Source organism: Lepeophtheirus salmonis, chromosome 13 (genome assembly GCF_016086655.4).
Source record: "Lepeophtheirus salmonis chromosome 13, UVic_Lsal_1.4, whole genome shotgun sequence".
Taxonomy (NCBI): domain Eukaryota; kingdom Metazoa; phylum Arthropoda; class Copepoda; order Siphonostomatoida; family Caligidae; genus Lepeophtheirus; species Lepeophtheirus salmonis.
Genome location: NC_052143.2, coordinates 7883732 through 7896251, shown reverse-complemented (window position 1 = coordinate 7896251; position 12520 = coordinate 7883732). Strand labels below are relative to the sequence as shown.

The 12520-nt window shown below is 28.6% G+C and overlaps 1 protein-coding gene across 2 annotated transcripts in view; it reads left to right on the top strand.

Annotated features, from left to right (window-relative positions):
- The window catches only part of Rbp6 (RNA-binding protein 6), a 135165-nt gene that overhangs the window by 19788 nt on the left and 102857 nt on the right, over nt 1–12520 (top strand). For both annotated transcript variants that reach the window (XM_040723270.2, XM_040723269.2), the window contains exon 2: nt 3290–3412. In XM_040723270.2, the coding sequence (XP_040579204.1) occupies nt 3290–3412 (123 nt within the window). The remainder of the gene's footprint in view (nt 1–3289; nt 3413–12520) is intronic.

The window sequence follows — 12520 nt, the reverse complement described above, 5'->3', positions numbered from 1 at the left end:
TAGTCCAGATCAATTATGAAAATATTTAAAGGCTTATAGACTGAAGAATAGATGGGGTAGAAATTTATTTTATTATTTGAAAGCTACAATTAAGTACATACATTCAATTATTCATAATGAGATCCACCTCTCTTTATAACCTGTGCCACACGGCGCAAGAAGCATTGGCAGGCCTGGACAACCTTGTGTGATCCAACTTTGCCATTTACTTGTTTTACACTTTAAATTTACATTCCATGAATGGATGGAGTATCCCAAGGAAGAATTTAAACCTTGCAACAAGACGGAACACCGGCCCACAAGGCCAAAAAAGTCCAGGACGCCTTGTTCACAAAATTTCGTTATTTTTGGAGCCAAGGTTTTTGTTCTGCAAACAACCCGGATCTGAACCTATAGGTTTTTAATCTCCAGGGGAGGTTCGAGCAATAGACCTGTACCAAATATCATACGTCTGAGAATGAATTGAAAAAGTGTATTACCTGTACAATGCAAAGTTGGCCGAGGCTATCAAGAGATGTGGATGTCACTATGATTTATAATGTTATTATTTTTGTTTTTCAATCATGATTTTTTGTTTTTGGTCATTCCTACTGAACATCATTACTCTCAAATGGGGAATTGGGTGGCCTTGTTGTGACAACGTAGCAGTACTAGTCAAGGAAGTGACCCCTGCATAAATCAGCAATGTTTCTTTTGTATCACACCTGTTGATGTTAGGTCATGCATTAATTCCAAAAATGGCTGATAAAAGAAAAGTGCATATTTTTTTTTTGCAAATGTAAAGCTCATTTTGCTAATGTACAAAACTTTTGTTCTAAGTTAGTAATTATGGGAAAGGGTAACCAACGATAATAGGAATGAAATAAAAAATATAGTAACGACCAACTTATGCACCTATAAATTATCATTATTAATATTATTAGAAGAACCAATTCTTGCTTCAATTTTTTCCCTCTCTATTTCTTCCTTCTCTTTTCTTCAGTTGAATGGTTTTTAAGAAAAGAAGTAAAGGGGGAAAAAAAAACTTTTTTTTTTTTTTGAAGATCTTTTTTATGACTATAAATCTCTTCATGTTTATTACAAAAAAGGTTTTTTTTCTTCTTATGCATCTACAAAATAAATTAAAGAACAACTGGTTTACGTATATATATAGTTGTTAATATATCACATATTTTATTTATGTATTAAAAACTAGGCAAAAAGTACCTTCTGTATTCATTTTTGTGAAATTTTACTTTTTTCTACAGTACAAAATAAAAGTCAATATATATTATACCAATAAACCATCATCGTTTTAAAAAAAGAAACATGGGAAAAAATCGATAAATTTGCAAATGTCACGAATTGAATATTTTATGTGATATAGGGCTAGAAGAAAGTCCTTTAACATGAACTGTATGCCTTGGTAGAGTATTCCTACTCTAAATAATATATTTTTAAACCAAATAAAATAACAGTCTGATAAACACACAGGGTTTTTTACTCCTCCAAACATTTTTTTATATGTTCTTTTAATTGGTCAGATTGAGTTGGACTGATCAAGTATGAGTAAACACTATAAAATTGTATTTACTCCAACTGACCTATGAATTGTCAATATACATAATGTATATTTCCTTATCTAGGAACGACGGAGGAACATTAAGTTCAAAAGAATAAATTCTACCGAGTACGTCGCTCTATATTTGGACTAAAGACTAGCCGCTCGACTTGATATTGCAAATTAAAGAATCGCGACTCGACTTGAACTCGAAATATAGTTAATACTAAACTAAAGGAAACTCTCAACAATATATACCCTACATCATAATTATGGTATTGTAATGTACTCAAAAGAGCTTTAAAGACTCAAACCAATATTCATGAACTTGGACTTGTCAACAAAAACTTGAGACTCGAATTTCCTTTTTTTATTGATACAAATGAGCACATTTGATGTATCTGCCTTTAGCATCAACAACTGACTCGATCCAGGCCCAGAAGGAGGAGCAGGCGTTAACAAAGTAGTTCCTTGGCATGTTGGTCTTTGTCTTCTTGATGGAAGCAATAAGAGAATCCTTTATGGTATGAGATGTTCGATTTGTTTGAAATTCAATTTAGCCCTAGACAAAATAATCCATCTGATTCAAGTACAGACTATTGAGGGTCCATATTTCCTTCCCGATGTTGTCGTAGCTGTGTTCACTCAGCCACTTCAGCAGCCTGTCTAAGACATGAAAAGGTGGAGAGTCTAACTCCGATCTCCAGCAATTTGTTGCATCCGAGGAGACCTCCCGATTTAAAATCTACATGTTATTGTGGATAAAAATAATCGTCACTGTGCAATGCCGTTCCTCTTCCGTAAATTCAACTTATTTATATCTTGAGCAGCGGTCTCCATGATGCCCAAAACAACAACGTTTCTGCCGGCAAAAAAAGAGAAGCCGTCAAATAGCCGTATCATATCAACATTTCCGGCTCACACTGACGCCAATTTGATCTAAATGTCTTGAATGATACCATCATATAAAATTTCTTTCCAGCATTCGCCATTTTTAAAAAAAACTAGTTTCGACTACAAGCGACAGACTGTCACACCACCTTGCAGATATAATTTTTTTTTTAGTTAGATCATACTTAATTGAATTTGGCATTAGTAAAGATTGTTCTACGGGGCGAATTTCAAGTACTACTTGGACACATTCATAAAACACCAAAATTTTAAGACCATTACAGAAAAACAAAAAGCTATCCATTTATTCAATGAGTTTGAGGTCATGATTTGACCTCAATGTGCTGTAAATTCCCATAAAAAAAGCCATGGATATAAATTTTAAATTTTATTTATATATTTCCTATTCCACTCCTCCTCCACTCGTTTAAATGGATCTACTTTCTTTATTCTTGAATGAATAGTGTATATTTTGATCTTGTTGTATATTTTATATACATACGAAATTCTTTTATTTCTAATATTTGGGTCTTGAGAAGTTGATGATGATGCATTAAAGAAAAATAACAACAAGGACAGTGATGGATAAGTAAAGAAATTACTTCTTTTTCGTTCTCTATAATATTTCTACAATAAAACTTTGTTGATTTACTCCTCCTAGTATTTTTGAAAAATTCCACAATACATAATTCATGTTCCATTATGCTCCCATCCCCTACAAAAAGTAAAAATAAATGAAGGATTTGGTGTAATACATATTGTAAATAAATATTGAATAAAGTAGTTATTAATCATTTTTAACAAAAAATGAAGGCAATTAAATATTTGCTCATTCTTTAACTTCTTTTTTCGTTGTAGGAAAATGTTTATCGGGGGTCTCTCATGGCAAACGACTCCCGAAGGACTTAAAGAATATTTTTGCAATTTTGGGGATATTGCAGAAGTGATGGTCATGAAGGATCCGACTACACGACGTTCTAGGTAAGAATTGTATTTTTCTAAATATATAGTTAGTTTTTTTGTTTATATATATATATAACAGTCTTTATTTGATTTAATAATTACCTAAAGGTGACTATTACTCGTACTTATAAACATATACAGACATTAGAGTTGTGTACATACCAATATATGTATGTATAATAAATATAATAAGTTACAATTTTATATAGCAATCTATCACTAATATCAAATCAGATTCGTGTTCAAGATAACAAATACAACACTTCCTTCATACTAGAAATAAAAAAATTCTAAAAAGAAAACCAAAAAAAAAGGTGGCGAGAAAATAAAACAAAAAAACCTCACCTATAAAACATAATTATAAATATAAAAAATAGCATCTGACAAATTAGTAAATAAATATCTAATTAAAAAATAATCACAGCACACATGATTAAAAGTGAAATTCATTAAGAGTAGGGTAGCCTATATTTTTGTATAGTTGAATGTTTTCATAATTGGATCTTGCAATCATGTTTTGCTTTTGCAATGTATAGTTACTGGATAATGTGTTTCTCAAATGAAAGACCAAAATAAGATGATGTTGTTTTCTTTATTGATGATTTGTCTCAAATCTAAATATAATTATGTCCGTGCCTCATTGTAATTTTTATTACACGGAAATTGATCAACATTGACTCTCTAATAATAAAAGAAAAGCAAAAAATACTAGTGTTAAATGGCTTAGAATCTATGTAATTGTTATATCTATAACAGATAGGTGAAAATGTTTTCTTTCTATTTTAAAAGACCAACAATTATATTTTTATTTCTTGAAACTTGTAGATTGTACATCTTTTCATGTATTCAAGAAATATCTATGACAGGCTGTTTGTTGGCATCTCATAACTTAGAGTGGCAATTACTTGATTCAGGATGGAAGATTTGTAAAAATCATACAAACGTATCAGTTAGGAAAATATCCTTCTTAATTCATAATTAACGTTCGTGTTAATTGAATATCGAGCTAGGTTTGTATATATTTCATTTAAAGTTTAGAGTACATCTAAGAATTTAATTGAATACCTTGCTGCACTTTAAATGACTGAATGTTCAATAAAAAATAATAAAAGGACAAAAATAAATATTTACTTCAATGAGGCAACATAATTTGGACACTTATACCTTAGCTCCGGTTTTTTTAGCCTTTTTTTTCTTCAGGAGTCTTGTTAGATGAAGGTATCTCATCATCACCACAACTGATGATTCCTCCAAACGTTTGCATAAATGGAAGATCAGGATTTCGCAATTTGGCGCTAAAGTATTTTTCTTTTATTAAAAGATTCAAGGAGGAGTATTCAACCGTCAATTTTGTAACAACTTTACCCTTTCATCTGTTTATCTGTTTTCATAATCATGCTCTCTAACATATCTGATCATATAATCATATGGGGGATTGTATCATAAACATATTTTTATCTCCAAAAAGAAAGCCTAATGAAGAAGAGCTTTTGCAGGTGGATTTTCCTTCTAAAATATCATGAAAGAATCATAAAATACTGTTGTGCAATCTAACCTCGTAGAACCCCAATTTTCTCTATTTATTTCATACCACTCTAGAAAAAACAATAATTATCTCTGAGCAAAGGACAAAATGCGCATTATTTTTTTTATGAAAAAAGTTCAGGTGAGCCATTTTTTGAGCGATTGCTCAAAAACCCTAATTCTACTTATTACTTGTCAATGGAAAATATTTATTTTATGTATAACGCTCATGTATTTGAACATATATTTCAATGTGATTAAAAAGTAGGTATAGAGCTTTCTCCCTTAATAAAATATTGATATTTATATATTATGCATTTATCAATTGATAGAAGGGATGTCAAAAATCTATCTCTTCTATTTGATCTCTTACCCTTTAAATAATTCAATCAATTAAATATGTGCGTGCTCAGAAAACATCGTTTTGATGAAATATGTTGAACATATTATGTTCTCAAATGCTAAAAAGTTTAAATTTATCTTCATATAATATTTTTTATTTAACTTTAGAAAGTAGTTGCCTCACAAAAAATCAATCAAATTTATATTGCTACTAAACCAAACCCTCTAGAGATAAACTCTTAAAAAAGGGAAACTTTAAATGAATTTTCTGAATAGATAAAGATTAAATGTAATATTTAATTCAAAATAAGATTCTTTCAAAATTTTATTTTGTTTAACATTCACATTTCTTTTCCAAGAGAAAAAATAAATTCACATGAAATATAAAACCCAATTTAAATTATCATTTACAGAAAATAAGTTTTATTATATATTTGTTAGTATTTCTGTAGATATTTTAGGACAAATACTGATTCAAAAATATGCATATAATAGGAAAAAAATACTGAAAAAATCACTTGAAAAAACAGCCCTTTCAAATAACTGGCAATACTTTGTGAAATAGATTAAGTAAAGTTGCAAATAACTATTAATTTTTTACTAGATCTATAGAGTTTGCATACAAAACGTTAATTTAACCAATCCTTTTTACTTAATTGAATTATCATAACTCTATTTAATATTCGATAAAGTATAATTAACGTTTGATAAAGCTCCAAGTTTATATTTTGAAAATTTTAATCCTAATTTTAATTCAGGATTTTAAATGTATGTCGGATCAGCAAGGAGTGTAACTGTCTCAAATTTTGACACCTTTTAGGTCCTATACGTCAGAATTGTACACAAAAGTAGTCCCATTTAATAATTTTTGCTCAATGACGTCAAAATCTATACATCATCCCGATATTTAAATGGTAAACGTCTATTATTTTGATAAATTGATAAACGTATAATGTATATCCATTCAGCCAAACATTCAATAATAATGATACTGAATGTATTCAATTGATAAACATACTTAACTTAAGACGGAATTTTAAAATTTGTGACATTTTTCTACGACCAATAACAAAGACGTGATATTCTTGTTTGTTCTATACCTCAAGGGAGTATCCTCATGTGTGAGTATATTATTGCAATCTTACTCCATGGCAATTTCCTCTAGGGCAATCTCCACGGGCAATTTTCCCCAAGGCAGTTTTCCTTGTACCATTATCTATATATTTATTTCAAGTAATATATTCATTCAGAGAATTGTATTATGGTGCCGCAAAACAGCAAGACTCTCGATCGTTTTGTAAACAAACTAATATAAGTAAGCAACCCTCAGATCCAATCGGTCAGTTTAATTTGCATCCATAAGTAAAAGTTGTGTTATATCAGTCCAAGTGTTGGACTCCTCCCCCCCTTTCAGTTTTCATTTTATCGGTCTGATCGGATCTGTTTTAAAGTTCAACTGTCCTAAGGACATATTAGTCGGTCCATGAGTCCTAAGGTCCTTAATAGGATTGAAGAATATAAAAACGAAGAAAATAGCAAATGAAAGCTAATTTTAAGGGTATTATACGTTTTATCCCTACTCCTCCTCCTATGACGCAGCTAGTAAACTACGTCATTTCAGCTAGTGTAGTTACTATTAAAGGCCGATAAGGACCGGCCCTAGGAATGAAATTTTTTATTAGGACTGGACTGATATTTTTAGGTCTATCCAATATTAAGTATAAATGAACATGGTAATATTGCGATTACTTTATCTGACATAGGAACTGTCATTCAAGTCAATATATATATACATAATTTCTCCGAGAGCGCGTTGTCCACTGTGCTCCTTGCAGTAAATTTTTAGTTTTTAAGTCAGAATCATTTTTAGATCTCTATTTTTTTAAATTATTTTTACTCAAACTCTAAATTTTTTCAAACAGTATTTTTTAGAATGATGTCATATAATTAAAATCTATATTATGTAAAATTAAATCTTACATTACAATATATCACAATTTGAATCAGCCAATTATAAAAAAAAGTATATATTTATTCTCAATATAATTTAGATATAATTATGCCTTGGGCAATCATTCTTTCAAGGGTAAATAATAGTCATTGTTTGATTTATTACTGCATTGTTAAAATTATATCAATACTAAAAGAGTCCTTTAAATAATTGTGGTAGTTATTATAAGTTTACAAGGACTATGGGGTATGGATTTGTTGGAGGTTCTAGTTATTGATTTAAAAATTATATCCTTTTCCATACAAAGTAAAACATCTTTCTACATATGTTTAACTAAATAGTGAATAATTTTTGCCTGAAAACCAAAAATATTATAAACTTGTGAAATAATTAAGTTATTCATAATTAATATGTAGACATATTTACATAACTCAATGAAGTATCGAAATTAATGTATACTTTTAATTTAAATACTCTTTTTATATATCTTTTGGAGGGGAAAAAATCAAAGCTTATGTAATTAAAAAAAGTTTTTTTCCTTTAATATTTTTTCATCTTAAAGAAATTTTATACTTTCTTTATATATATTTACATTTATTGTTTTTATGAAAATTCCACTTTGAATATTTGATTAAAAAGTTAAAAAACTGCTTAATTCTTTAATATGTAATTTTCAACATCTTCCCTTTAACATCTTAAGAAGAAGAATAAATTAGATTAAAAATATTTTATATATATATATTAGCGTGTTTCTGATTTTTTTTTTTGTGAAATGTTCAAGGTTCCGGACAAAAATCCGTTCCTTTTGATATAAAAATACAATTAGCAAAGTTTGAGCAACGTTCAACAATGTTTAGAGGTACCTTAACAGCCTCAAAGTTTTGAAAATTTCAATAAAAAAGTGACTTCAATCTAATAATGATTGATTTTTAAAGTCGTAGATTAACAGTTGGTTCTTTTTGAGTTTAAAAATACAATGTTATGTCAAATTGAGCTATGTTTAGAGATAACTCAACTCCTTCAAAAATTGATGATTATAAAAAAATATATATTTTATATTCAGTTATCATCAATAACGTTTTGTTCTACTCCCTGTGATACATATTTTATTAGTTTTATTATAAGATAATTTATATCATAAAAATAATAATATATATTCCATTAATCATATTAATAAATGGTTATCTTATTTTTTTTTCTTTGTATGTCCGAAATACGAATGTAGAATAGATTCATATTTTCTTTTCAAAGACAGAGTAAATCAATGAATTGCTATAAGAATTGAAATTGGGATTTGTCAGTTGTTAACGATACATTCTATTATTTAATGAGTGCCACTCCTCGTTATGCTTGCTTTAAAATCATCTATTATTTCAAAGGCCTTCTTATCATCATAGTTACTTAGGCACCATTTTGAATCGACTCTCAAAACTCTTCTGGGAGTTTCAGTATCTAAATGATTTTTTTTTGTCTTGCCATTTTTAAAGATACATTTTTCATATTATTTTGGAATTATTTTTCCCTATTTTTCATTTCATTTAATATTTTCCTTTGAATGCTAAACTGATCCCAATATCAAATGGAACTAAACCAACAAGATCTTCAGATAAATAATTACAAATTTTTTGATTTGCCGTTTTTTAAATTAGACTATTGCTTACAGAATAATTTTGCAGGGATTTTATTAAATTCATAATTCTATCAATGGAACATCTGAGGCTATAGAAACAAAGATTCATACCTTCAAATATATTTGCACGATCAAGATACACATATTCCACTATCCTCGTTCTTTTTTAGAAGTTCATTTAAACTGTAAGGAAACTACTAATTATTAAGTAATATTATTTTTTTTATAAATAGGCTTTAACTATTGTAATATGTGAATAGTTTTATAGCGAATGGATTTAAATCGTAAACAAAAGTACTATAAATGTGCATATTAGCATAGATGCGTCAAAGAGGGTAATTTGAAATTTGGAATATCTAAGAAGGACCAAACCACTTGGACTGATTTTACATGAAACATGAAGGACTGATAAAACCTAACAAATAATCTTGTTTTACAGAAGAAAAATGCAAAATATTCTTAGAATGCCATACATATTTATTAAAGTAAATTAAGTCATTTTAAAAAAATTTTATAAATATAAAAAGGTATATCGTGAACAGGTCTTGCAATAATCGAGGAAGAAGTCACTCTCTAAAAAAATTTAGCACTTTTCAAAACTTTGAGGCCTTTGAGCTACCTTTATATGTTTTTTCAATTTTACTCAAACTTTGGCAATTTCATTTTTTAATAAAAAGGAACGGATTTCGAGCCGGCCAATTCCATATTTCAACAAAATAAAAAAAACGAGAAACCCCTGAATTTTATCCGTTTATTTGTACAATATATTTAGTCCTTCCATATAATATTTAATAATTTAATATTAATTTTAAATATGTGCTTTGATTTCATATGCAAGCATCAAATCTTGAGAAGATACCATTTATAAGTTAAAAACCACCATATTTATATAGTTATGTTTCAAGAAAATAAAGATGGGTTACCACATATATCCTACATGTACATACTTATCAGTGTATAAATATGTATATACAACACTTATACGTGTACACTGTACATGCAAAGGAAATCATTCAATGTATGAGTAAATTACAATATTTACAAAGAAGTAATATTATTTGATTTTTTTTAAAATTCTAGTATAATGAGTACTGTCCTAGTAAATTTTGTCAGGATCGGTTATACCTTTTCAACATAAGCTCTTGCAAACAGAGCAAGACCTGAGATTATTATTAGACATTCTAGCTATCAATCATATTGCCTTCGTTTTTATAATATTCAAGGAGTTGACAAATCAAAAAGAGAGATAGGATAGTGCTGGGACTGAAGTACTGACTAATTGGTCCTTAAGCACGTCGTTACCTTTATTCTATCAACCAAACTTTATTCAAAAAAATTTTTAAAAAAAAGCCCCAAAAACATCTGCTAGTTAGCTAAATAAGCCAATCATACTACTGTTATTTATCTCTTATATACTTGCAAACTATCAATGTCATACTATTGTTTCACCATTTTTAAAATGAATTACATATTATTAAAATCTACATAGTATTTAATTCGATACTGTATTATAATATTGCTTAATAATATTTTATTAAAAGAGTAGTTATTATACTATTTCTATGAAGAAATTGCCAAAATTTCTTCATTTAAATAATAGAATGAACAATATATATTATAAAAACGACGAGGGATCAACAAGAAAATGCATTCATATTCTTTTGGAAATTGAGGATATGTATTGTCGTATTGGTCCGTATTTAGGACTGCGGTTCAGTCCAGTCCCATTTGCCGGTCCTTAAACAAGGAATAAACGATCACTTTTGACGTCAAGGGTGTATTTCCTTTGTTTTAAATTATTTCTTTATATAATATGTAAAATAAATCATATAACTAATTAACAATATTATAAATTCGTACTATATTGTATTTTAATGAAAAAAATAATATGTGTAATAATCTTAATACATATATTTCATATATGTTATTTGTCTTAATAAATCATCGATATTTTTATTAAAAGTTCCATGGGCCGACAGTTAAGGACTTGTCCCAAGGGCTGCACTGACCGAATAAATAAGGAATACAACACCACTAAGCATGTATATAGAATAACTTATTACTTTGTGTATTTATGAAAAAGAATCAATTATGAAATAGCCATGAACTATTTAGAGAGAAGACGGAATCGACAGGTGACAAAATGCATAGTTATTTTATTTTTGCGTTAGCGAGGTAACACCATGTAGGGCCGTTGAATGGTAATAAAGATCGAACCTATTTACAAAAATGACAGCAAGGGGAAAGAGGACTGATCAGGAAATCAATCTCAAGACCGATCCAACACTAATTACATTATATACAAAAATTAAAAAATAAATAAATTGGTAAACGGTGGGCTTTTATATGCCTATTATTTTATAAACCTTTTATTAATTATTTCCTCAATAAATGTCAATTCAAATACATATTGCAGCTGAACTAGAGAATCTAGAATAAAATAGGATTTTGTAACTGAAACCTAAAATTATTCATGCCGCAAATAAATTTACTTAGAGGAAAAGCTGTTCATAAATTAAGGCGTTATTCCTTTCAAACAAGAGTCCTTCAAAAAATTATTTTTTTACCTTTAAATAAACTTTTCTCAGGATTTGATGACTGCATATAAAATTTGTAAGTGAGAAGTTAACTTTTATGAGGATAATTGTTTTTTTCGTAGTCGAAAAGTGACCCAAACATAAAAAAAACTTAAAAAACTGATAAAATTCAAATTAAAAATTTCTCAAAAATCAAATGTGATACAAAAAAATAATTACAAATTAATAATAAATCTGTCAAGTACTATTGAATATAGAATTTAAAAGATAGATTTTTTTTAATGCTTGTTTTTTTATCAAGGTTTTGTGAGTTAAATCAAAGTATAATTTATCTTAAATAAAGAATGAGTATTTCTGTTTCAATTCGTATTAATTGGGTCTAGTCTAGTCTTATGAACGGTCCTTTTAGTCCTTGGGACCAGTCTTTAAGACTGTCGTTCCTTCGGACGATCAATACTAGAACCGATTAAAAAAAGAAATAGACTTCAGGGACTGTATTTTATTAGTTATAGGACTGACCTGCACTGGATAGAGACTAAACTGGACGGAAAATCAGTTTTATGTCCAAAATAAGGATCAACACAACACAAAGAGGGAGCAAAGATGAAAAAAGAGTAATTTACACGGATAAGCAATTTATCACAAAACCTCTTCATAAAAACCGATTTTTTTTTTTTTTTAATATACACTTTTCTACTATTTTGTTATATAGATATAAAAGATAAAATTTAAGAAACTTAAATAATATATATATTTATTTCATCAAAAAGAAACACATTCAAAGGCATTACAAATATGAAATTTACATCTGCTTTGCCTTCAAATCTGAAAAAAAAAAAACTGGTCTATCTCTTATTCCATGAAGGTTTCAGGATTTACTTCGGGTGGGTGCATTTTCACCAGATCCCTTAGAAGTTATGAACCATTCCCCTGTTCTCTGGATTCCACTGCTAACAGCCTTAACTTTGGGAACCAAGAAGTTCCTTTACACATTTGCGTTATCACAATTTTCAAAAATTTGATGTTGTGAGACTAAAAACTCCCAGAATAGTATTCATGTTAAAATTTTAAGAGAAAAAGGCAGATAATTAAAGAAATAACTATAAATTAAATATTCTACCGCTGACATTCTCCATAATATG